This window comes from Chelonia mydas, chromosome 24 (genome assembly GCF_015237465.2).
Source record: "Chelonia mydas isolate rCheMyd1 chromosome 24, rCheMyd1.pri.v2, whole genome shotgun sequence".
NCBI lineage: Eukaryota > Metazoa > Chordata > Testudines > Cheloniidae > Chelonia > Chelonia mydas.
This window is the reverse complement of record NC_051264.2, coordinates 9,028,517-9,055,092: the sequence shown is the minus strand read 5'-3', so window position 1 is coordinate 9,055,092 and position 26,576 is coordinate 9,028,517. Positions and strand designations below refer to the sequence as shown.

The 26,576-nt window shown below is 52.7% G+C and overlaps 2 protein-coding genes across 3 annotated transcripts in view; both read left to right on the top strand.

Annotated features, from left to right (window-relative positions):
• LOC102940695 (26S proteasome non-ATPase regulatory subunit 4) overlaps nucleotides 1-26,576 on the top strand; it is a 74,279-nt gene that overhangs the window by 45,629 nt on the left and 2,074 nt on the right. The window contains exons 1-7 of one of the 2 annotated variants that reach the window (XM_037882900.2): nucleotides 12,929-13,084; nucleotides 19,342-19,482; nucleotides 20,155-20,269; nucleotides 22,465-22,551; nucleotides 24,008-24,076; nucleotides 26,049-26,264; nucleotides 26,359-26,467. In XM_037882900.2, coding sequence (XP_037738828.1) covers nucleotides 13,059-13,084; nucleotides 19,342-19,482; nucleotides 20,155-20,269; nucleotides 22,465-22,551; nucleotides 24,008-24,076; nucleotides 26,049-26,264; nucleotides 26,359-26,467 — 763 coding nt within the window. In that variant the 5' untranslated portion in view covers nucleotides 12,929-13,058. Of the gene's footprint in view, nucleotides 1-12,928; nucleotides 13,085-19,341; nucleotides 19,483-20,154; nucleotides 20,270-22,464; nucleotides 22,552-24,007; nucleotides 24,077-26,048; nucleotides 26,265-26,358; nucleotides 26,468-26,576 lie in introns of those variants that run through there. The other variant, XM_043535543.1, reaches the window with a different exon arrangement.
• Nucleotides 9,007-9,379, top strand: LOC114021345 (40S ribosomal protein S28). Its single transcript, XM_027830276.3, has one exon. It carries the CDS (start codon nucleotides 9,023-9,025, stop codon nucleotides 9,230-9,232), a length of 210 nt encoding a protein of 69 aa, XP_027686077.1. The 5' UTR covers nucleotides 9,007-9,022; the 3' UTR covers nucleotides 9,233-9,379.

Sequence of the window (26,576 nt, the reverse complement as noted above, 5' to 3'; positions counted from 1 at the left end):
TCCCTCCTGACAGCTGTTGTGTTATATCTTTTGATTGCGTTGTTTTGTTGCTAAGTTTTTCTTTATCTTTTTGTACTTTCTGTAACTGTTACAAATAAACTTCTTTTCTGTTTCAAAAAAAAAAAAAAAAAAACCTTCCCTGTTCTCGAGGGGGTGGAAGACCACGAGTGTCGAGGAAGCCCCCCCCCGCTCTAGGCCACCAGGTAACTCAGGAGGGTGGAAGACCACGAGTGTCGAGGAAGCCCCCCCGCTCTGGGCCTGGGCTAGCCTGAACACCTCTCCCTCCTGAAAGCTGTTGTGTTATACCTTCTGATTGCGTTGTTTTGTTGCTAAGTTTTTCTTTATCTTTTTGTAATCTCTGTACCTGTTACAAATAAACTTCTTTTCTGTTTCAAAAAAACCTTCCCTGTTCTCGAGGGGGTGGAAGACCACGAGTGTCGAGGAAGCCCCCCCCCGCTCTAGGCCACCAGGTAACTCAGGAGGGTGGAAGACCACGAGTGTCGAGGAAGCCCCCCCGCTCTGGGCCTGGGCTAACCTGAACACCTCTCCCTCCTGAAAGCTGTTGTGTTATACCTTCTGATTGCGTTGTTTTGTTGCTAAGTTTTTCTTTATCTTTTTGTAATTTCTGTAACTGTTACAAATAAACTTCTTTTCTGTTTCAAAAAAAAAAAAAAAAAAAAAAAAAAAAAAACCTTCCCTGTTCTCGAGGGGGTGGAAGACCACGAGTGTCGAGGAAGCCCCCCCGCTCTAGGCCACCAGGTAACTCAGGAGGGTGGAAGACCACGAGTGTCGAGGAAGCCCCCCCGCTCTGGACCTGGGCTAACCTGAACACCTCTCCCTCCTGAAAGCTGTTGTGTTATACCTTCTGATTGCGTTGTTTTGTTGCTAAGTTTTTCTTTATCTTTTTGTAATCTCTGTAACTGTTACAAATAAACTTCTTTTCTGTTTCAAAAAAAAAAACAACCTTCCCTGTTCTCGAGGGGGTGGAAGACCACGAGTGTCGAGGAAGCCCCCCCGCTCTGGGCCCAGGCTAGCCTGAACACTTCTCCCTCCTGAAAGCTGCTGTGTTATACCTTCTGTTTGCGTTGTTTTGTTGCATACTTTGATTTGGTTCTTTGGTAATTCTTGTAATTGTCACAATACATTTTTTTTTTCTGTTTCAAAAAAAAAAAAAAAACCTTCCCTGTTACCTTACCCAGGGAAAAGAGACCTACTTAGCCTGCTTTCCTGCTGCTGCCGCCGTCCTCTGGCCTGGGCTTTCCTTGCTTTTTGCCCCTGCTTTCGGCTCCCCCCCCCCCCCAACTGGGCCAGATGCTCTCCCCCCTTTCTTTTCATTGTTTTTTTTCTTTCTCTGCTGTTGCTAGAGTTCTGGCCGGCTGCCGGCCGGCTGTTAGCCCCCCCCGCCCACCCTCGGACGCTCCTGCCGCTCCAGCTGAAACCCCCCGCCTGGGGGGGGGGGGCCTGCCGGCCCACTTCCCCAGAGTGGGGGAGTGGAAGGACCCAGCCCCCGGACCCAGACCCCAGACCCAGCCGCTTGCTGTTTGTCTGCGGACCCGTCTCCGGTCGAGAGGACTCTTATCACTTGCTCCGGCATTTCTGGAATGCAAAAAAGAAAGCCCGGAACAGACAGAGAAAAAGCCGTCCACCGGAGGAACACCGACCGGGGAATCTACAAATCGCCGTGGAGGGGACCTAAGACTGAGTAACTTTCGAACTGTGCTCTCATGTGGGGGAAGGCCTAGACTGTGTCTTAACTGTGTTTGTAGGGACACGGGGGTGTGGCACGGAGCTGCCCCCCGATCCATCTGTGTCCTCCCAACCCCCACACTACGATCTTCACCCCCCCACTCCACCATCTTTGCTGGCTGTCTGACATCTGCCTCTGAACTCAGCTGCTCGCCCTGATTCCACCGCGTGGGCCAGAAGCACCAGCCAACCAAACAGGACTCTCTGGACAAGCGTACGGTGGTTCATGTGCCCCCCCCCCCCAATTGTCCACCCCACAGCTTGTCCCTTTCTACCTGACCCCAACTCCTGTTAATCACCTGCCACTGCCCCCGCTGGGGCATCGGCAATGGAGGTCACCGGGGTGACCTCCGCTGCTGCCATGCCCATCGCCTCCCCAGACTCTAGGGAACCCCCCCAGCCAGCAGGAAAGGCCAGGGCAAGAATAAGGGGAAGGGCCCCGCTAAAACCACCGGGCCCTCCATGGCAGGGGCCACCCCCACTGCTGCAGCCCCGCCACCGACCACAGCGTCCTCCCCCGCTGCCCCCTCCACCAGCTCTGCGGATGTCCCTCCCTCAGCCCCCAGGACGTATGCCTCCTGGTGCCCGCCTCGCCTCACGTGGAGACCTACGTGCGGGTGTTGGCGAGGGTGATGGGGCCCTCAGCCATTGTGGTGGCCTCCAAAATGTATGGGAAGGTCGTTTTCTTCTTAGCGTTGGAGGCTGCCAGCCAGGAAGCGGTGGAGAGGGGCCTGGCGGTGAGGGGGGTCTTTGTCCCCCTAGAGCCGCTAGAGGACCTGGGCGTCCGCCTGGTCCTGATCTCTGTCCCTCCTTTTCTCCCCAATGCTGCCCTGCTACCCGCCCTTTCCACCCTGGGGAAACCTGTTTCTGTCATCAGTCTTCTCCCGTTGGGCTGCAAGGACCCCACCCTCCGTCACATTTTTTCCTTCCGCCGGCAAGTGCAACTTTTACTGCCATCAGCGGCACGTGACGGAGAGGCGCTCGAGGGGTCCTTCCTAGTCCCCCACCAGGGGGCTCGTTACCGGGTGTACTTTTCCACGGGGGAAGCCCGGTGCTACCTCTGCCGGGCGTCGGGGCATGTCCGGAGGGACTGCCCCTTAGCCCGGCAAGGAGGGGCACCAGGGATCCCCGAGACCCGGCAGGACATCAGCCCCATCATTGGCAACGCCCCTGGCCGCCCAGTACCTGAACCCGCCCCCCCTCCTCTTCGGACCACCACTTCTCCTGCTCAGGCCCAAGGGGCACCTCCCCTACAACGCCCAGACGAGCGGCAGAGCCCCGCCCTCGCTGCTGACAATCTAGCGGGGCCTATGGAGGAGGGTGTGGCAGAGATACCACCAGACATGGGAGAGAGCCTGCCCCAGGGAGAATCCTCCCTCCCTTATGCCACCCCACCGTCATCCCCCCCCAAGTCCCTGAGCCATCGCCTTTGCCCCCTGACACGACCCCTGCTAACCAGCCCCCAGATGATGCTATGGAGGGCTGGGCCCTAGTCCAGGGGAAGCGAGGCAAGCGGAAGGCTCGAGCTCCGCCTCATCCACCCAAGGCGGAAGCCCCCCAGAAGACCAGGAAGGGGGGCACCGATGTCGAACCTTCCACTTTGCCCACAAGTGCGTCCCATCCACCGGTGTCAGCCGGGAAAGACGTGGCAGCACCGGAGGGTAGTGTCTCCCCTCCACGGGAGACCCTCCCCTCCGAGACCCTCGAGGAAGCCCCTTCTGTCCTGACGCTACCCAAAGCCCCCGTGAACCCCGAGGCAGCTGTCGTGGCGGGTGCCGGCGGGGAGAACCCCGGGGCGGCGGAAAGTGTCCTCTCCTCCATGTTCGAGGAGATCGAGGCCCTAGATCTGACCCCGGTCGCCCAGGGGGAGGACGACCTTTTGCCAGCAAACCTCGATCTGGGCAACCTCACTCCACCCCTCTTTTCCCCATACTCCCTCCCCTTAACTGCTGCTTCTGCTCCCACCTCCAAGGAGCCCCTGGACTCCTCCACCGACCCGGCCGCTGATGGCACCCCGCTGACGACCACCGAGCCTGCTCAGGTGACAGCCGGCGCCATGCGGCCGGGACACGAGTCGCCAGGGGCACCCCCTGTTGGTGCGGAGCAATCGACTTCCTTCCCGGGCGGGGGCCCTACAGAAGATAATCCACCTCCTGATGTTGTGGCCACTAAATCCACCACAGAGCGCGCGCCCAGTGTCGCTGCGAGCTCCCTCCCCACCCCCTTAACCCTTGAGCTTGATCGGGAGGTGCCACCATCCAGCTGCTTGCCTCCCGAAACCCAGAACCTCGCCCGTGCCCCTACCCCTATCCAATTTACCTCCTGCGATGTTATCGCCGCCCCCGGGGCTGTCTCCTTTCCTTTCCCAACTGATGACCCCCAGGGAGCGGCCTTTGCGTTCTCCTGCCCCGACCCATTAGGAGCTGCTATTTTCCCTCCACCGCCCCCTATTGCCCCAAAGCTTGAGGCGGGCCTAGAAGCTCCAGCCCATCAGGCACCCCGTTGGGGGTCCGCACCCTGCTTGTCCGTTTTAGTGGACCACAGGGCTGCACCAAGGGCCCCGCCGGGGAACAACCGGGAAACCGTAACCCCACCCCCCATGAGCTGCGAGGAGAGCTGCGGAAGTTTTTAGAGGATATCCGTGGCTCCCGCAACAAGGTACAACTTGCTCTCCAGGGATGGGGGGACTTTTCTCAAATCCTCCGGGCCACAAGGGCCCTCATGGGGGAAGGTAAAGGGACGGGGAAGCAGGATGCCACGGCCTACTGGTGGGTCCGCGTCTTCCGTGAACAATTACTCACCTATGGGATGGGTCACGGACTGCTGCGCGGCCCGCTGAGAGATGCGAGCGTCCCTGCCAGTGAGGACTCCCCCGACCCTCCCCATGACACCTCTCACCATCGCAATGTTGAACACCCAGGGTTGTAGGATGGCTCTCTGCAGGTCCCAGGTGCTCTCCTTCCTTCGGGAGGGAGGGTACTCTGTGGTTCTCCTGCAGGAGACCCATACGGACCCGACCGCCGAAGACAGTTGACGGCTGGAGTGGGGGGACAGGGTCTACTTTAGCCATGCCCCGTTTTGACAGGCTGGAGTGGCGACCCTGTTCTCCCCCCGACCTATGGCCCGAGGTGCTAGGGGTCGCCGAGGCCATGCCGGGTCGCCTGCTGCATCTCCAGGTCCGTATGGAGGGGCTCGTGCTTAACCTCGTTAACGTCTATGCCCCGACATCGGGCCCAGAGCGGCTGCAATTCTACCAGCGGGCGTCCGCCTTCCTCGGTACCTTAGATTCTCACGAGTGCCTGGTCCTGGGAGGGGACTTTAATACCACCCTCGAGGAACAGGACCGCTTGGGGACCGAGCAGAGCCCGGCCACCGCAGACACCCTCCGGGAGATAGTCGAACATCACTCCCTAGTGGACATCTGGCGCGACCACCACCCGGATGACACTTCCACGTTCACCTTTGTCCGGGTGGAAGCCCATCAGTCGAGCCACTCCCGGTTGGACCGCATTTATTTATCACGCTTCCATCTCTCACAAGCTCCCTCCTCCACCATTCGGCTGGCCCCATTTTCTGACCATCATCTAGCCACCATGACAGCCTCCCTCTGTGCGGAGAGGCCGGGGCCGGCCTACTGGCATTTTAACAACAGCCTGTTGGAGGATGAGGGCTTTGTGACGTCCTTTTGGGAATTCTGGCTGGCCTGGCAAGGGCAGCGGCGTGCCTTTCCCTCGGCACAGCGATGGTGGGACCTGGGGAAGGTGCGCGCCAGGCTTTTCTGCCGTGACTACACCCGGGGTACCAGCCAACGGAGAAATGAGGTGATAGAGCAGTTGAAACGGGAGGTCTTAGAGCTGGAGAGGCGTCTGGCCGCCAGCCCCGAGGACCCGCTCCTCTGCCGGGAGAAGCGGGAGGAGCTCCGGGCCCTCGAGGACCATCGGGCCCGGGGCGCCTTTGTTCAATCCCACATCCGCCTCCTTCGGGAGATGGATCGCGGCTCCTGCTTCTTCTATGCCCTGGAGAAAACGAGGGGGACCAAGAAACACGTCACCTGCCTCCTGGCAGAAGACGGCACCCCCCTCACGGAACCAGTGGAGATGTGCGGGAGGGCCCAGCCTTCTACGCAAGTCTTTTCTCCCCGGATCCGACTGACCCTGGTGCTTGCAGAGTGCTCTGGGAGGAGCTCCCTACAGTCAGCATGAGCAACCGAGACCGGCTAGAGTTGCCTCTGACTCTGGCCGAGTTCTCGGAAGCCCTCCGTCATATGCGCACTAATAAGTCTCCAGGCATGGACGGGCTGACCGTGGAGCTCTACCGCGTGTTTTGGGACGTCCTCGGTCCAGACCTAGTCACCGTCTGGGCCGAGTCTCTGCAGAGCGGGGTCCTCCCTCTTTCGTGCAGGCGAACTGTGCTCGCCTTACTGCCGAAGAAGGGGGACCTCCGCGATTTACGAAATTGGCATCCCGTCTCGCTCCTCAGTACGGACTACAAAATCGTAGCGAAAGCAATCTCGCTGCGGCTAGGGTCTGTGCTGGCGGACGTGATCCACCCAGACCAGACCTACACTGTCCTGGACTGCAGTATCTTTGATAACCTATTTCTGGTTCGGGACCTTTTGGAACTCGGGCGTAGAGACGGTCTGTCATTCACCCTCCTGTCCCTAGATCAGGAGAAGGCTTTCGATAGGGTGGACCACGGGTACCTCCTGAGCACTCTGCGGGTGTCTGGCTTCAGACCCCAGTTTGTGGGTTTTCTCCGGGTGCTGTACGCTTCCGCAGAGTGTCTGGTTAAGCTCAACTCGACCCTGACCGAACCGGTCAACTTCGGGCGAGGAGTACGGCAGGGGTGCCCCCTCTCGGACCAGCTGTACGCTCTGGCAATCGAGTGCTTCCTCTGTCTCCTCTGCAGGAAGTTGACAGGGTTGGTGCTGCGGGAGCCGGAGCTGCGGCTGGTCCTGTCAGCGTACACCGATGACGTGCTCCTCGTGGTCCAGGACTCTGGCGACTTGGCGCGGGTGGAGGCTTGCCAGGCCATCTATTCAGCAGCCTCCTCCGCCTGGGTCAACTGGGTCAAGAGCTCTGGCTTGGCGGTAGGAGACTGGCGGCAGGCGAGCTCCCTCCCACCCGTGCTTCAGACCGTCCGGTGGAGAGCGGGTCCACTGCTCTACCTCGGCGTTTACCTTTCTGCCACGCATCCCTCTCTGCCGGAGAACTGGGAAAACTTAGAGGGCGGGGTGAGAGAGTGGCTCTGGAAATGGACGGGACTACTCCGATGTCTCTCCCTCCGAGGGAGAGTGCTGGTGCTTAATCAACTAGTCCTGTCCGTGCTTTGGTACCGGCTCAACACCCTGGTCCCGGCCCCGGGTTTCCTGACCAACCTCCGGACATCGATTCTGGGGTTCTTTTGGTCAGGAACGCACTGGGCCCCTGTAGGGGTTCTTCATCTACCCCTGAAGGAAGGAGGACAGGGCCTGAAGTGTCTGCACACTCAGGTCCGCGTCTTCCGCCTCCAGGCCCTACAGAGGCTCCTCTATGGTGCAGGCAGTTTGGCATGGAGCACACTGGCGCACGCCATCCTGTGCTGCATCCGAGGGCTCCGATATGACCGGCAGCTCTTTTATCTCTGTCCGGGAGGTCTTCCGCGAGACCTCTCCAGGCTGCCAGTCTTCTACCAGGCCTCCTCCGGACTTGGAAACTGTTTTTAATGACCAGGTCTGTGGCGGCCACTGAGGGGGTAGATCGTCTTGTGGAGCCCCTGCTACACAACCCCCAGCTCCGTGTGCAGGTGGCGGAGTCCTGCTCTGTGCGCCAGAGCTTGATCCTGGCAGAAGTCACGAGAGTCAGAGACCTCCTGGACTACGACCGGGGAGACTGGCTGGATCCCCTAACGGTCGCCTGGCGCATGGGGGCTCTCCAGACCTCGTACCCCCCGGCGCGTACTTCAGGAGGTGAAGGCCGCTTTGCCGCCCGCTGCTAGAGCTTACCTCGATCGGGTCCTGCTCGAGGGCATGCCCCGCCCACCCTCTACCCCAGGCCCGCCGGACCTTTTAATTGGACCCCTGCCCCGCAGACCCAATTGACCCCGTCACCCCTTCACTGCGAGCCGGCTGCATGAACTGCAGCCGGTACGCTTCCAAACCACGCCAAGGAAACATCTATACACAGTCGTGCTCCACATCCTTCACGCCCTCACCCTAGTGTCCCACCCTGACACAAAGTGGCGAGACCTTCTGCCACCTTTGGAGGGTGAGCAGCCCCGGTGGGCCAGCCTATATTCCACCTTGGTTCCGAGGCCTGTCGGGGACATCAGTTGGCGGCTCCTTCACAGAGCTGTGAGCACGGGCACGTACTTGGCGCGGTTCAACCCCATCCCAGATACTTGTCCCTTTTGCGGTCCGAGGGAAACCCTGGCGCACGTATATTTGGAGTGCACCAGGCTGCAGCCCCTGTTCTGGCTCCTCACAATTCTTCTATTACGTTTTTGTTTGCATTTTTCCCCTCACCTTTTTATTTATGCACTCCCCATCCGTGGCCTCACAAAGTCGCGGGATCTCCTAGTTAACCTCCTCCTGGCCCTGGCTAAAATGGCCATCTATAAAACCAGAGAGGAGGTTGGCCGATGGAGTTTCCTGTGACTGTGGGGCCATTTTCCGAACCTCGGTCTGTTCATGTATCTGGGCGGAGTTCTTCTGGGCGGCGTCCACTGACTCCCTTGATGCTTTTGAGGAGCGGTGGGCGCTGTCCGAGGCGCTCTGCTCGGTGTCCCCGTCCGGCTCCCTTTGTTTTGACCCTTTGATTGGGGGAGAGAGTAAGGGACCCCAGCCCCAGCCATTGCTGCTGCGGACACCACCACCTTAGAGGGGTCCTTTCACACGTGGGTGCACGGGTCCCCTCCCCCCCCACCCCCAGGTTGTCACCCCACAGCCTGCCCCTTTTGTTGGGTGCTTTCAGAGGAGGGAATTGTTGGTGACACTCGGGCGTGGCGCCAGGTAACTCAAGGGGGTGGCAGACCTTGAGAGTCGATGAGGCCCCCTCGCTCTGGACCACCAGGTAATTCGGAAGGGTGGAAGACCACGAGAGTCGAGGAAGCCCCCTGATCTGGGCCCAGGCAAGCTTGAACACTTCCCTCCCCTGAAGCTAATGAGAAAACAATTGTGATTGGTTGCTGTGTTACACATTGCATATGCTATTGTTTTGTTTTGTAAGTGTGTTATGCAAATAAAAAAATACCTTTTTTGCTTCAAAAAAAAAAAATTATCGTACCCACAGCAGGCGCCATGGATACAAACCGCGTGCAGCCCATCAAACTGGCCCGGGTCACCAAGGTGCTGGGCCGGACGGGCTCGCAGGGCCAGTGCACCCAGATTCATGTTGAATTCATGGACAACACCAGTAGATCCATCATCCGAAACGTAAAGGGGCCTGTCCGTGAGGCGGATGTCCTGACGCTGCTGGAGTCTGAGCATGAAGCAAGGCGATTACGCTGATCTATGCTGCAGCTGGTTGGCAAGCCTGATGTGACTACCATTTCCGACTTCCTGTAATGAAGAAGCGACAGTTCATCCCTACTCCGCTTGACTTAGTGAAGAGGAATGTTGTGTTTCAGAGACTACAATAAAGGATTTTTTTCCAGTTTAAAAAAAAAAAAAAATTACTCTCCTATAGCCATCTAGCCCGACCCTGTCACACTTTGTTCGGTATTTGTACAGTGCCTAGCGCTGGTTCTTGAGCATAAGCCTATTTTACAGATGGAGAAATGGACGCCCAGAGAGCTGAAGTTACCTGCTCTTGGTCACAGTGCAAAAATCTGTGGCCAAACTGGTGACAGAATGCAATCCCAGGGCTCTGTGCTAAGAACTAGACAGACAGCGGTGCCTTCCTTGGAAAATCACCCCACTCTGCAGTCAAGGGCATATTGCAACCCTTCGATGAAAGAGACAAGGCCCAAAGTTAGTTGTAAGGAAGGAGAAAAAGAGAGGTCAAACGTCAGCTGAACTCTGCTGAACAACAAATTGGCCTAGCTAGAACGTGGTATGTTTTCATATGCTGTGTGCTTGCTTTGCTAAGCTGTCTGCTGAGGGTAGCAGAATGCAGGCCGTTTGGCTCACGTTTCCCCTCAAGCTATTATTTTTATGGGGTTGGCACAGCGGCTCCCAGCCTTCCTTGGTTCACATACCAGCCCCTTAAAAATATTCTGTGATGTGACTGGAGTATCAAGCTCCTGTACCCCCAGTGGTACATATAACTCTGTTAGGGGAAGCCCTGGCTAGCTTATTAGCTAAAGAGAACCGGGCAGGGACCTGACTGGACCGGCTCTCTTGCTTTCCGGGTTGCGGGCAGCCCTGCCTATGTCCTACTGACGGGTGGCGAGAGCTGGGGTCTGTTTGAATCATGGCATCTCTTGTGGTGGAAAACCCTGTTTTTCAAAGGGATTTTGCCTTCTCCATGTCACTGTCCGTACACACCTTTTTGGCATGACCTCCTTGTCATTAACAGCTCCTTCTACAATGAATTAGAGAGCTGGTCCTGGGAAGGTGGTACCTGGTGAAATCAAAGTGCTTCTGCACTCCCCCATGTGCCTTCAGAATGTACCAACAACCGTCCAAATTGGCAGGGGAGGGGCTTCTGACATGTGTGTGACCCAGCTGGCTCAGAAGGGGGACTTACTTTATATTGCTGTAATCGCCAGAGGCCTCAAACAGGGTCAGGACCTCACTGTGCTGCATGCTGGAGAAACCCATTCTCTCTGCACTGAACAGCTCACAATCCAAGGCCCGGATCCTGAAACTGGTTCTGGGCAGGGCCCCCGCAGCAGGACCAGGGCCTGAGACAAGTGACAGCAGATGGTGATGAGAAAACAGATGCAATTTCATAGCCATGTACACACCTGCCTTGGAGTGGATACAGCATTAGACTGGGGCTTGGGAGACCTGGGTTCTAGTCCCAGCTCTGCTCCTAGCCTGCTGGGTGACCTTGGGCAAGTCCCTTCCCTTATCTGTGCCTCAGTTTCCCCAAGTAAAATGGGAATAAGGATACTGACCTCCATGGCAAAGTGCTTGGAGATCTCCTGATTAAAAAGCACTCACTATTCTTTTACTATTAATATGACAATAGTGGCTAGAGGCCCTACGTGACATCCAGGCCCCATCGTGCTAGGTGCTGTACCTACACTAAGAGCAGGTCTACACTTAAAACGCTGCCCCAATGCAGTTGCGCTGCTGTAGTGCTTTTGTGAAGACGCGCTACGCCGATGGGAGAGCTCTCCTGTTGGCAGAATTAATCTACCTCCGCCAGAGGCCGTAGCTATGTCAGTGGGAGAAGATCTCCTGTCCACCTAGCACTGTCTACATCAGCGCTTAGAGCTACGGCACTCAGGGGTGTGGATCTGAGTGACGTCGTTATACCGAAGTAATTCTGTAGTGTAGACCTAGCCACATAGAGCCATTCCCTGCCCTAAGGAGCTTAGGCAATCTAAATAGATAAGGCAGACAAAGGGTGGGAGAGGAAACAGAGGGGAAGTGACTCACCCATCCTCACAGCCAGGAATAGAAGAATCCAGATCTCCTGACTCCTGATCCAGTGCCCTACCCACTAGATCACGTTGTCTCCCTTATTATAGACGGATGAAGCAAGTTAAAATAACAACACTCATTGTTTTGTTACTGGGGCTGACTTTAAACATGGGGTAGAGAGATCATCACAAGCCACTCATGCAGAAGGACTCCCTAAACAAAATGCGTAATGGTCCCAGGTTTGAATTTCACCATCTAAACCTCAAGTCCACCTTTAAAAATGTTTCTTCCAGAGAAAAACAAGTACCTGTTCGGTCCTCTTGAGCTGGTAATGCAGTGACCCCCAGTGGCCAAATACGGTCAGGACATCTCTCTTGCACCAGCTGCTTTTAAAACAATTAACAAAAGAGTTTGGTATCTTTGCTTACACTGTAAGATCTATATGTGCCCAACATGTGGGAGTTTTCAGTTACCACAAGCCTAGTAAACCAAGGCTACCATCCTCCGGGTAATTTTAACTGGCAGGGATGGGATGGATTGAAGCTAAATGTGATACTGATCAAGGAAATGTGCAGGGGCCCTGTGAAAATCTTTACCTGAGGATGTTGTAAATGCCACGACTATAACAGGGTTCAAAAAAGAACTAGAAAAATTCATGGAGGATAGGTCCATCGATGGTTATTAGGATGGACAGGGATGGGGGAATGGGTAGGATGGATCTCGGAGACCTAGCAGGATCAATCAGCTGATGGGAGAGGCAGCGAGGACAGGAGATTTGGGAGAGGATTGAAAAAAGAACTAGATAAGTTCATAGCCAGGATGGGCAGGGATAGTGTCCCTATCCTCTGATTGCCAGCAGCTGGGAACGGGCGACAGGGGATGGATCACTTCTGTTACCTGTTCTGTTCATTTCCTCTGAAGCACATGGCCTTGACCACTGTTGGAAGAGAGGATGCTGGGCTAGATGGACCATTGGTCTGACCCAGTATGGCCGTTCTTATGTCCTTAACCCATCCATGCGCTACTACCAAACAATTAGCAGATGCTGCGCTCCTCCATGTACTTGACTTGTGGGTACACACATTCCAAATCGCTCACTTGTTGGCAGGCAGCCACGCCAGGAATTGTTGTCGCAATGGCACATCTACAAAGCTTTAATTGGGAATAAAGTGCTTGTCCATTCCTGCAAGGCCAGTTTTAACTGGCCAGAAGGGACAACTGTGACCATCTAGTCTGACCTCCTGTCTACCCCAGGCCAGAGAACGTTCTCAAAATAATGCCTGCAAGCTCCACGCAGGCCTACAACGTACAAGTGCCCTCCCTCCCAGCTCTGTAAGTCCCATTATTTGTATTTCACGCATTTCTCTTTCCCCCCATTATCATCACAACAAAGGGCCGGCAAGTGAATTCTGCATCAGGGCCAGGAAATTTCCAAAGCAATTTTGTTTGGAAAAACCTGGCAATTCCTCCAGGGCAAAAGCCCATTCCTCTGGGCCAAGTAACTTTTCCTGCTGGAGGAATAAAACGCAACTAATCCCCCTGCGTGAGAGGATCTGCCTGCACGCACTTTTCTTGCAAGGCGGGGGCGGGTTCTAGCTGCAGCGCGAGCCCTTCCCCCTCCGGCCGGGGACGAAGTTGTCCTCCTGTAGCCCCTTGGGAAGGCGCGAAGAAACTACAACTCCCAGCGGCCCTTGCGGCCGACCTTTTAAGATGGGCGCCGGTGATTGGCTGGAGGTTGGGCCAGTGCGAGGGCGGCTTGTTGGCGGGGCCTAGCCCGGCCGGTGTCTCGGAGGGAGGCAAGATGGTGCTGGAGAGCACTATGGTCTGGTGAGGAGCCGGGGCCGAGCCGGGGGTGGGGGCTGCGGGGGTGGGGGCCGAGGCGGGCGAGGTCGGGCCGGGACCCCGGGGAGGAGCCGAGGATAGGCCGGGCCAGGGCCCGGGGAGCGGGGACCGGGCCCCCGCGGGGTTTCCCTGAGTCATCCCGGCTCCTGCTCCGCTGTCCAGGCCCGGCCGGGGGGGCAGGATGAGGGGGAGCGGGGTCAGGCGTGGGGGCTCGCCCGAAGCAGGACAGGGGGGTTAGTGGGGCTGTCTGGGTGGAGGGGGAGCAGGGTCAGGCGGGGGGGCTCGCTGGGGGGGGGAGTGGGGCTGGGGGGGGCTGTTGGGGTGGGGGGCTGAGGGGGAGCAGGGTCAGGCAGAAGGGCTCTGGGGGAGGAGCGGGGCGGGGCTGTCTGGGTGGGGGGGAGCAGGGTCAGGCAGGGGGGCTCTGGGAGTGGAGTGGGGCTGGGGGAGGCTGTTGGGGTGGGTGGGCTGAGGGGGAGCAGGGTCAGGCAGGGGGGCTCTGGGGGAGGAGCGTGGCGGGGCTGTCTGGGTGGGGGGGAGCAGGGTCAGGCAGGGGGGCTCTGGGAGTGGAGTGGGGCTGGGGGAGGCTGTTGGGGTGGGTGGGCTGAGGGGGAGCAGGGTCAGGCAGGGTGGCTCTGGGGGTGGAGTGGGGCTGTGGGGATGGGCTGAGGGGGAGCAGGGTCAGGCAGGGGGGCTCACCGGGGCGGGGGATATGGAGCTGGGGGCTGGTTCAGTGCTGGCTGTGGGGGGATGGGGGAGAGCAGCGGGCAGGTGAGAGGGTGGAATATCCCCAGGTGGGGAGACTCCTGTGGGCAGGGCCAGCTTGGGGTCAGGAGAACTGCACCGAGTGCAGGGCCGGGGGGGCTGTCAGAGTGGGCGATAGGGTTGAGCAATGGGGTATGTGGCACTGGGTCAGGCTGGAGAGAATCTGGGGGGGATGGACAGGACTAAGTAGGGGCCACATATGTTTAGGGTCCTGGGGGGAGGGGTGCAGGGCTAGTTGGGAGGTTGGAGGAGGGCAGGTGGGGGTGGATTAGGGTTATGCGAGGGAAGTGGAATATCCCTAGGCAGGGGGGACTCTGAGGCAGGGCCAGGGTTAGGCTGAGGGGAGAGTGAGGCCCAGGTGGGGAAGAGGAGCGGGGGGGGGGGCGGCAAGGGAAGGGTTGGGGTTGAGTTGTGCGGGATGTGGAGCAGGGTCAGGGAGAGTGAGGCCCAGGTAGGGTGGGGAAGAGGAGCTGGGGGGGGTGGCAAGGGAAGGTTTGGGGTTGAGTTGTGCGAGATGTGGAGCAGGGTCAGGCTGAAGAGGCTCTGTGGGGGAAGTGGGGGCAGGACCAGGGTGAGAATCTGGTTAAGGGGATGGGGAAGAGGAGCAGGGCTGACTTGATGGGGTTGGGGAGAACTAGGAGAGGGGAGGGCTGGATTTGGATCAGGCAGGACGGGGCAAGCGGGGGTGGAATAGCCCCAGGCTGGGGAGATTTCAGTGTGGGGAAAAGTCTGAGGTGAGAGGGAGTTGGGGAGGGCTGGTGCTGGAAAGGGGGTCTGGAGCAGGGCTGGGTTAAAGTCATGCAGGGGGTAAATGGAGCAGGACCCGGCTGGGGAGATTTCTGGGAGTGGGAGATGAGTGGCAGGTTGGCAGCAGGAATGTGAAAGAGGCAGAGGCCATCCCAGTTCTGGGCTGGGGATGGGGTAGGAGAAGATGAATGGGCAGCATCAGTAGAAGGCTGTGGGGGGAAGTGGGATCTGTTGGGTGACTGAGTTCTAGGTTGGACTGTGAGGCACAGTAATAGAGTGAGGGGATCAGTGGGTGGTCACAAGGTGATGGGAATCACTGCCCTTTTATGGGAGGAAGGATTAATGCTGGATTGGTGAGGGGACTAAGCTGGCTGTCCCTTCCAGGCTAGAAGGTGGTTTGGTGCTGGCTGAGGTAAGGGCAGGGAGAGTTGTTAACTTGGATGTAAGGCTGGGCTGGGAGGGCTATAGAGATGACCGTTGTTTGGATGGGGAGCTTCTCCTTGGCTGTGGAGGGCTTTAGTTTAGTGGGCAATGGATGATAGTCTGGGACAGGAGATTCAGAGGTGGGCAGTGCTGGGATGTGGTGACATTTGGGTCAGGTGCGATAAGGCAAATATTTGACATTGGTTGGGGAGGGCTTGATGCTACGGAGAATCTGAGAATCTTCAGGGCAGAGTGTGGTGGTCAGACTCTGGAGGATGGGGAGGGGTGCCCTCTGGGAGGATCAGTTGGGACTGAGAAGTGGGAGCATTTGCCATAGCTGGACTAGAATCCACTTCACACTGGATCAACAAAGATAGCCAGGGCCTCCTCTGTGTTAACTCACCTTTAGCACGGTCTGGATTCGACCCCCAACCTTCCTCCCTGTCCACCCCCCACACGTTATCTCATAGCACAACCAAGGCTGGTTCAGGTTTGATGTGGCCCAGAGTAACTTGTAACAAGAGCAGACAATAGAGACTGTTCACAGGATACAGTGTCTGACCCTTCTCCCCCACCCCCCAAGAACTGGAGAGTATAAATAACCTAAGTAAAATGGTGGTCAGTTTTGCTTTCTACATTACCAAGCTGATAACTAGAGCTAAAATCAGGCATAGAAAATTAGTGATTTTTTTATGCATCTCTGAAGTATAAACTTAACTTACTATTAAACTTACTATTGTTCAGAGCACAATAAAGATTATGGTTACTACAATACCTCAGACCCATTAGTTGCTGTAGTCTAATTACCAAATGTAGCAATGGCAGAGATTCATAAGATGCACAAAACTTCCATTGTGCGTTGTATATGGTAACTAAATAGCTCTTCAGTTAGTTGGATAGAGACATCACAGTAGCTTGATTTGCTAAGTAACTATGTCAGATTCAAATAAGAGACAGTGTCAGGTTAATTATTGTTCTCTTGTAGCTGTTGATTTCATGACTTTGGTAGAGTGAGTTCTGAAATTGGAATATAAAATCCCAGATCTAGTGAGTCCAGTCCATTGTTGCCTTGTACATTGTATGGTCACCTACACCAGTGCAGAATGGGTGCAGTGGGCTATCATTCTAGTCTGGCAGTGTATTTACCCTCATTGTTACACTAGGTTCATATGGTGACAATAACTGCATAAGGTGCAGGGCAAGAAGAGCTGGGCCATGTGGGTGGGGGGGTGTAGTGGGTTAGACCAGAGCACTGGGAGTCATGAGTCCTGGTTTCTGGCCCACATCATGCCACTGGTACTGTCACCTTGAGGAGTCATGATGTCTGTGTCTCGTAAAATAAGAGTATTAACTTGCTTCTCAGGGTTGTTAGAATTAATGTTAGCAAAGCACTTTGAAGTCCATATGCCATGTGCTATTTCTTACTACACGCATCCACTTCCATTCTTGTGTGTGAATGAATGGCTGCTTTTTGTAGTAAAGAATATTTGTGTTCAGCAGCACACAGGGTTTGCATTTTAATACAAATGATGCCTTCTGGCATGAGAAAGTGGCTTTGTGTGCTACAGCCAGGAGAGCAAGGATTAAAACTGGATCCTGTGCAGTGACATTCTGTATGTGAAAGGTTTAAAATTGCACAGAGACAAAACTACTACATAGTTGCTTCTGTCTGCTGAGCTCATTGCACACACCAGGGGCTCCTTGCCTCGATTTGCCCCACAAGCTGGTTGTGTGCCTTATTTCAGGAACTCTCTGCAACCCCTCATTGCCCCATGGGGCTCTATGTGCCCTCCATTATTTCTTCTGTCTGGGAGTTACGTCATTCAGGGGCACAGCATTTTAAACTCTATTGGGAAGAGCTGAGATGTGGGGGGCACGGAAGGCATCAGTGACCCAGTTTTGTTTTTCACCAAAATCCATAGGTTTCTGCCCATTAATGCCTAGACTGAACATTCGCTGACATTTTTAGAATGGATCAGCTCTGGCATTCCAAAGTTATCACGTTATTGACAGACATGCCATCAAGTTGAATGTCACCAATTGTCACCAACTGGTAGATCCTGGAGTCTCTGATAGTTGATTGTGATCTTCGGCTGCTAAAAGTCCGGCAGGGCTAAGGCAGGCTCCTTGCCTGCCCTGGTCCCGCGCCACTGAGTCCTGGAAAGGGGGCGGGATTGGGGGGTCTCCACATTCTGCTCCTGCCTGCAGCTCCTTTTGTCCGGGAACGGGGAACTGCGGCCAATGGGAGCTGTGGGAGCGGTGCCTGGGTGCAGCACGCAGAGCCACATGCCTCCCCACTCTGCCAGGGGCTGTAGGGATGGCAGCTTCCAGGAGAAGCGCGGGGCTGGAGCAGGCAGAGAGCCTGCCTTAGCCCCACTGTGCCGCAGACCGGGAGCCACCCAAGTTAAGCGCCACAGCAAGAGCCTGCACCCCAACCCCCTGCCCCAGCCCTGAGCCCCCTCCTAGAGCCTGCACACTGTACCCCCTCCTGTACCCCAACACTCTGCCCATGCCCGGACCCCCTCCTGCACCCAAACTCCCTCCCAGATCCTGCACCCCATACTCCCTCCTGACCCCAACGCTGTCCCAGGCCAGAGCCCCCTCCTGCACCCAAACTCCCTCCCAGAGCTTGCGCCCCTCAACCCCTCCTACACCCTTGCCCCAGGCTCAGCCTGGAACCCCCTCCCACACTCCAAACACCTCAGCCCCAACTCCCTGCCCCAGTGTGGCAAAAGTGAGTGAGGGTGGGAGAGAACGAGCAACGGAAGGGGGGGGATGTAGTGAGTGGGATGGGGCCGTGGGGAAGGGGCTAGGTAGATCCTGGGATGCATTTAAATTCAGAAAGTGATCTTGTGCATAAAAAGGTTGGAGACCACTGGCATAGAGCCCCTCTTTGTTCAGCCAATCCTCAATGAAAGCACTATCGTAGCAAGCCAGCAGTGTTGCAGATGTGCTAGCTTGCATGGAATGGGTCAGCCGGCTGGTGGGTGGAGAGTAAATCTGACTTACGCTGTCAGTGTAGCTAACAGGTCACAACTGCAGTGTAACAGCTCCTGTTAACTGAGGGGGAGCTGGGATGTTAATCGTTCTCTGCTGGGAACAGAAGTGAAACCACAAAGCTGGTAATTCACTGCTTGATAATACTGGGCACATGTTTAGCACCTTTCACCCAAGGAGCTCAATGCCTGTTGCAAAAAGCAAGGGAGAATTAGCCCCATTTTACACAGGGAGAGGGAACTGAAGCGCAGAGGGGTGACTCACCCAAAGTCCCTCCCTCCGGTGAGTTAGTGGCAGTGTCCAGAATAGAGCCCAGAAGCTCTGCTTCTCAGTCTCCTTTTTTAACCCCTAGACGTTACCGTATCCCAAACAATCGAATCTGTATAACGGGGGGTGCTTGGACTCTGGGACACCGCCATGCTGACAGTTTGCCAGGAGCCTGAGCTGCATCAAATGTTTCATTAGCGCCTGGGGCTGTGAGACACCAGATGACCGTTCTAGTCCCAGCTCTCATTAACTCTGTGTGACCTGTCTCCCCTGTCTGTGCCTCAGTTTCCCTCCCTGTAAAATGAGGGAATGGATATTTGTTCATCTTTGCCAAAGCACTTTGGAAGCTACAACTATAGCAGTGCTAAGTTGCTATAATATCAAAAAGCTATAGGCTACTTCTTAAAATGTCAAATAAACGTTCATAACCCTAAGAGAGATTTGCGTATACATACTGATAGGAACATGGGTATTGCCCCATCAGATTGGTCCAGCTATTCTTTGTCCTGTCTCCAGCCATAGCTAATACTGCTGATGGATGAAGAGAAATTGTTTGTTCTTTGTGTTCACCTGCGAATCTCAGAACATGCAGCTGATGTTGAGTGCTCTTCAGCTGGCAGTTACAGGGAGGGGGGAGCTGCATGCCCAGTTTTAGGACTCATGGACTGGACTATGGGCTCTCAGAGTCTGTGCCATAGGCCCAAAGGACAGGCCTCTGCATTGTCCTACTATAACCAGGGCTTTAAAATGGGTTTAGTTCTTGCATCTGAATTTCAAGATTCTTGAGCATGTAAAGTATGGGATTTCTGTAGGTCGGTTCTGCCTTGGCTGAAGAGCCTTTGACTTTTTTTTGCAGGCTACTTGTATGCTTCCTTCTCTCTCTCTCTGCCTTAAGAATTGACAAGGACGAGGAGACATGTATGTTGTTAGCCATCTGGCCACAGATCTAGGATCCTGAGGCTTCATTTTCATGAACCAGCTTAGGGTAAAAACCAGACAAGCCTGTTTTTTAGTTCTGACCTTGTCTGATTCTTTCTGTATTTCAGTGTTGACAACAGTGAATACATGAGAAATGGGGACTTTTTACCTACTCGCCTGCAAGCCCAGCAAGATGCTGTCAACATCGTGTGCCACTCGAAAACCCGTAGCAACCCAGAGAACAACGTGGGGCTCATTACCTTAGCTAAGTACGTCTGTAGAGTTCCCCCTCCTAGAAATCAAAACGACTCCTGCTCTCCCACCCAAATAATGAGTGTGGTCTAGGGCAGTGCTTCTCGAGCTATCTGATGTGGGGGACCGGCAATTTGTTTTCCCAATGTGCGCGCAGACCGGCAGCCAATGGCTTGCGGGCCGGCACCGGTCCGTGGACCACCACTTTGAGTAACACTGCTCTAGTGTAGTATTTCCTAGCCAGTGGGTTGCAACCCCGATGTGAGTAAGAGGGTCATGAAAGGCAGTGCGGGGGATAAGGGAGGAGATTATAATACAACTTACAACAGAGATCCCGCTCCCTGCACACCTTGATCCTGCAAGGTTAAGTATTCTGTCAGCCTCTCAAAAAACACAAATTACATAGGCTTATCAATGATGCAGTTCTGACCCTTTTATAGTAAATGTAAGGGAGTTACACACACTTTTGACCTCACATTTCAGGTTGCCAACCTGAAAAGGCTGAGAAACACTGATCTAGTGTATTGAGCACAGATCTAGGGATAACTGGCTTCTGCTGTTTTCTCCATGTGACTGTGGGTGACCCTGTGCCTCAGTTTCCCCACCTGCAAAAGGATACTACCTTACAAGGGGTATTGGGAAGTTTGATAGGACTTCGTATAACAATGCAACCATTTATATTGTTCTAGTAACTGTGAAGTGTTGACCACACTTACCCCAGACACAGGACGGATCCTTTCCAAATTACACACGGTGCAACCCAAAGGGAAAATTACCTTTTGTACAGGAATCCGAGTTGCTCATGTAAGTGACACCTTGTTCGTGACTTTTCTTAAATGAGTCATCGTCTTGTATTTCTATAACCGCTCTCATCCTAAAGCATTCTGCTTACTGTTAGTGTGGCCTCATAGGTAGAGCACTGGACTGTGTCTCGGGGACCTAGCTTCTATTTCTGGTTCTGCCATTGGCCTGCTGGGTGACCTTGAATAATTCATGCCACTTCCGTGCCTCAGTTTCCCCATCTGTAAAATAGAGATAGTGATACTGACCACCTTTGTAAAGCACTTTGAGATCTAAGGATGAAAAGTGCTAGATAAGGGCTTGGTATTGTTGTAATAAAGTCTCATCATAGTTTAGGATACTAAATGTCTTCATCTGAAAGTGTGAGGTGAATTTAGACAAGTGACATGTAACTGCCCGAGTTGGAATTGAGCCAGGTTATGGGATTTAATGTAATCCAGTCTGCTACCGTGGTGAATAATTCTACTGAGAAGTTGAGTGTGGGAAAATCAAGGAGGCTGTTTGGTGAAGGGGAAGAAAGAGAAATATAAACTAGAGAGAATCTGAGTCTGTGGAGATGGCTTTTTATTTGCTACCAAATTGCTGGGTTACAGTTGCAATATATCTCATGTATGTGCAGCCAATTTACAGGGGCCAAATTCCGTCAATTCGCACCCACAAAGGAGAGGTGCATTTGTTACCCTGAAACATCTGGAATAGGTCTCAAGGTTTAGTCACTCCCTTCTGTCCTGTACTTTCGCTGTGTACTGGTATATGTGCTTCTCATGTCATCCTCTGGTGTGTACATCTGGAAAGCTATTACTCTATATATTTAGAGGGGGAACCAGGGCTTTGGAGCTGTGCTCCGCTCCAGCTACAGGCAGAAACCTGCTGTTCCGCACTCCGGGCTCCGCTCCAAAGCCCTGGGGGGAACGATGGTCTTGTAGTTAAGGCACAAGACTTGGAGGCCGACCTTCTGGTCTGTTGCCAGCTCTGCCACAGATTTACTTATGTCTACATAGCAAAGAAAAACCCACCATTGGCCCATGCCAGCTGGCTAGGGCTGCAGGGCTGTTTCATGGCTGTGTAGACTTCTGGGCTCAGACCCAGCTCTGGGACCCTCCCATATCGCAGGGTCCTAGAGCCTGGGCTCCAGCCTGACCCCAGACATCTACATAGCAGTGAAACGGTCCTGCAGCCTGAGCCCTGTGAGCCTGAGTCCCCTTGCACAGGCTAGCCGTGGGCATGGAGTTGCCGTGTAGACATCGAGTAAGTCACTTAATGATTCTCTTTTGCCTCAGTTTCCTTGGGTGCGAAATAGGGATCATAATACCTGCCTCACAAATGCAACTAAACTAATGTTTGTTATGCTGGAATCCTTTGATAGAGAAGTGGCATTACTAGTGCCAGTTCCTTATAAAACATGTTGTGGAAGCAGCAGACTCTTAAAAGCAGCTTATTACACTACAGATAATATCATCTTGAAAATACTCCTCAGTCTAACGAATCTGGCTTCATAAAAGTGTCTCCTGGTATTTAGTTCAGGTTCATCCCATTATTCCAAGGTGTGTATGTACAATGTCCCATTTTTTCCATCCCACGCAACTCCTCTCCCTCCTGGGCATTTACATTTTCTTGGTACATCAGTCACCATCAGCTTCCTTTTGAGGATTAAAAAGACGGGGACTGTACAGCTTGGAAAAGAGACGGCTAAGGGGGGGATATGACAGAGGTCTCTAAAATCATGAGTGGTGTGGAGAAAGTGAACAGGGAAGTGTTGTTTACCCCTTCACAGAACACAAGAACTAGGGGTCACCAAATGAAATTAACAGGCAGAAGGTTTAAAACAAACCAAAGGAGGTACTACTTCACGCAATGCACAGTCAACCTGTGGAATTCGTTGCCACGGGATCTTGTTAAGGCCAAAAGTATAAGTGGGCTCAAAAAAGAATTAGATGCGTTCATGGAGGATTGGTCCATCAATGGCTATTAGCCAAGATGGTCCTGGATGCACCTCCATGCTCTGGGTGTCCTTAGCCTCTGACTGCCAGATGCGGAGTCAGGACGTTGGGGTGGATCACTCAATAATAGCCCTGTTCTGTTCATTCCCTCTGAAGCAGCTGGCACTGGCCACTGTCAGAAGACAGGATACTGGCCTTTGGTCTTACCCAGTATAGCCGTTCTTATGTTCACCTTGGATGACAACTCTTATTTTCCAGTTGGCTTTGAAACATCGTCAAGGCAAGAATCACAAGATGCGTATCATTGCCTTTGTTGGGAGCCCTGTGGAAGATAACGAGAAAGATGTGAGTAAAGCGTGACCAGTTAGATGCAATTTCATGGGTGTGTTTAATCCGTGATGGTAAACCCTCAGGTCTGGTTTACACTTCAGACTTATGTCATATAACTATGGCACTCTCACTTGGTGTGAAAAATCCACTCCTCAGAGTGACGTAGTTATACCAACTTAACCCCCGTGTAGACAGCTCTGTGTCGATGGGAGAGCCAGTGCAGCCTTTTAAATGTAGACGTGCCTTCAGTTTTCAGAGCAATTTCTTTATCTAGGTGTTTATACTGCTTTCATCACCCTGATATCAAGTACCTAATAATAGCTGCTTTCTTGAAACTGGAACTGTTCAATGCGTTTCTGAACTATGTTGGTCAGTCTTTATATCCAGAAAACCTGGTTCTGAGAAATCTTAATGAGCATTCATATTACAGCAATCTTATTGAATCTGTATCAAGAACTGCAAGGCTCAAAGCTTATGTCCCAATGAGACGACTCTTTAGCTGATAAATCCTGCTACTAGAATGTGAGCTACTGAAAGGGGGTGGGAGGGTGGGTGTGAAAATGGAAAAGAAGGAATGATGCAAATAAACTAACTCAGCTTCCAGGCAATACAGGTTTCTATCAAAACAGAGCCTCATTTATCCTATTCTATACATAGGCTTGGAAGGATTCCATTTCTGTAGGTAAATGTTGGTAAACACTGATTTCGCTGTACACTTACAAACCCATGAAAAAATATTTCCATTGAAAAATGCTGCTTGAGAACTTAGAGTTTGATTTAAGGATATTTACTTTGTATATTTTGATGTGATGTTGACAATTTGTGTTTTAACAGTTATAACTCTCTAACTTTTTGAATCTCAACATGTGTTGTGATTAAATAATTGTCTGACCGCCCCATAATTTCCCTGCAACTGTGAAAATTTAAATCTGCCCCCAGTAGGTGAGGGAATTTAAATTGCATCATGCATCAGAACATGCTTAAATGTCTTGCTGCAGTATTAAAAAAGCCTTCAAGTATCAAACAGTCAGAAGTCTGAACTCTTAATTGTATTTGTCTGGATTTTTTTTTTTTTTTTTTAATATAAAAACATTCAGAATTTTAGATAGGTGCCTTTTTAATTAAGTCAACGTACATACAATTAAAAAGGTAACGTAATGTAATTCAGATTGTCCGTGTGTCTCTTTAAAAGAAGCTTGCTGGCTTTAAGGATTGATTTTAAGTTCTGGCCTATTTGGTTTTCATAGGAGTATAATGGAGATGAAACCTTTCAAACATTTTACTGTTCAGAAATAATCTCTTACTATGAAGCTTGTATAGACTGGCACCTGTAAATTAGATGCTTTTATATCTGACTTTGTGTCCTGATGAACGAATCCCATGCACTTTTGTCTGCTTTCTGTTACGTGGAGGAGATGTAGGAGCTGAAGACAAGTGATGAAAGGCTAACACTCCTTTCTCTTTATTGCAGCTGGTGAAACTGGCAAAGCGCCTTAAAAAGGAGAAAGTAAATGTTGACATTATCAACTTTGGAGAAGAGGTGAGAGTTTTAAACTGATCTCCCAAGAGTCTTTGAAATTCAAACTCCAGCCAGGGGTTTACATCTCATTTTCAAACACTTGTCTCCTATCTATCTGGGAACACCAGTGAAGAATACTATCACAATTCCCCCATCTTAATCTCTTCAGCAGGGATTTTAAGGCTGATCTGTTCAGACAACAGAAATCCTTCCATTAATATTTTGCAGATTCCAAAGGAGATTCTCTTCTCAAATATTCCCCTGCTGTGTTTCCTACCCAAACATTTCAGGCTTCTGCTAATGCTTTAGTGAAACTGACTCTAACTAAAGGTGAAATTGACTGGTCTAGACTCACCATCAGTGAAGGGCAAAAAGAAAACAAATTGGATTTTTAAAATTGTTTCTATAAATGAAGGTATTGAAGGACGTCTTTTAATATATATTTTTTTTAACTTCTTTTCTGCATGCTTTAGTCACCTGCGTTTTCACAGCGTTCTGGCTGAAAATAGAAAGCCAGCTGTAATTCTGAGTTTCATTCAGGTGGCACAAACCTTTGTATGCAAAACATACTTTGCCCTTTGTATGAAAAACCCCAACCCATCCTTAGGATGAAACCTCTAAGGCAGTGTGAAGTTCCCATATTCCCTTGCAACCATGCATCAAAGACTTCAATTAGTGTTCATGAAATATAATTAATGATCTGGAACACACCTCTGTGAGTCACAAGCTACATTAGTCAGTGTTGGTTTCTGACATCCTTGGGCAGAGGGCTGTATTGTGGTATAAGGCTAAGGAACAGTGGAGATTGTTGCGAATAAAAATGTGGTTGAATTTTGTCGGTCTGGCATCTAGTCCTGTGAGGTGACCCCTCTCCATCCAGGGTCTGTCACCCCATGCCTCCGAGTGGTGTTTCTGAGCTGCAACACTGTGGCTATGAAAGAATCTTATCACCAATTTAAAAGACTTTGGTTGATTTTGGAACCAAGCTGGTAATGACATTCCAGGTGAGAGGGAAAAATAATTGGTTTGGCGGTTTTCCCTTCTCTTCCCCAATAATCCCTACTCCACTTCCAGATTTCCGGAGGGAGCAGCCTTCACAGGGCCTGCTTAAGTTCTGTGACTGTTCTTTCCTGATCATTAGAGTGTGGGTGGCATCAGTGATGCCAGGATGATACCCCAGCCAACCGTCTTTCCTACAGGCCAACTCATACTCAGCGGAGAATGATGTTTTATTCCCTAAACTGAGACGGCTGAATCCCAGAAATCTACCACAACCATTCCCAGCGTAGCTGATGAGCAAGCTGCAAAGCAGAGTGGCCTGTTGCCGTATCACATTGAACTGCTCTATCTGGATAGATAGAGCAAAACCTCAGTGTAACATGGATTCTGGTGGAGGGCAATAGTATGAAAATTAGTGCTGTATTCAAGACATGTGGTGCCCATGTTAGAGGAGAAATAGGCCAAAGTTTCTTCTGGTTGTTGGGAACAATCTCATTTCTAGTGTTGCTGGTACACCCTCAGGCTGACTGTCAGATGGCACCCAGGCCGTAAGGTTCCTGATCCTCCAGTGAGGTCACAGCACTATGAAAGGAAACTACTGGCACTTCCTTTGAGCAGGACTCTAAAACACGAGCAAACTCAGGATGAATTGAATAGAGCAATGTTCCAGGTCAACTGTCCTCACTTTGCACAGGGACTTCCTGGGGGGGTTAATCAGTTGCCCATTGGAGGGGGCCCATTATATAGATGGCCTCTTCCAGCTCTGAAATGTGGTGTGTCTCCGTACCCCGGGTGCATACTGATCACTCTTCTCTGTACTTCTGTGTTTATAGATGAGTTCCCTTCCTGAACACCAGCTGGTAAGAGGACGTCAGGGTTATTACAGTTCATAGGGCAGCCCAGCATCGTTTCCTTTGAGCCAAGTCAATGGGAGGAAGTCAGTCTGGGTTCTAACCTCTCTCTTTCCCTCCCCCTCTCTCTCTCCCTCCCCTAGGAAGCCAACACAGACAAGCTGACTGCCTTCATTAACACCTTAAACGGCAAGGATGGGACTGGTTCCCACCTGGTGACTGTTCCCCCTGGCCCTAGCCTTGCCGATGCCCTCATCAGTTCCCCCATTTTGGCTGGGGAGGGCGGTGCCATGCTTGGCCTTGGCGCTAGCGACTTTGAGTTTGGAGTCGATCCCAGCGCGGACCCAGAACTGGCTCTGGTAAGAGATGGTGGAACCAAGAATGGCTTTGAAGGAGCCGAACTGTTTGTGAACGTGCTGTTGCTTTGAGTTTACCCCATTGTCTGCTCCACAGGCGCTGCGTGTATCCATGGAGGAGCAGAGGCAGCGGCAGGAGGAAGAGGCCAGGAGAGCTGCAGCTGCCTCCGCTGCTGAGGCAGGAATTACAGCCACTGGTGGGGATGGTAAGAAACCAGGCGGGGGATCTAATCCCTCTTCGTTTGGAGGAGCCGGGGTGAGCAGAGCAAAGCAGCGAGTTCAATGCAGCGGGGCGGGGGAGTCTGCTGATGCAGC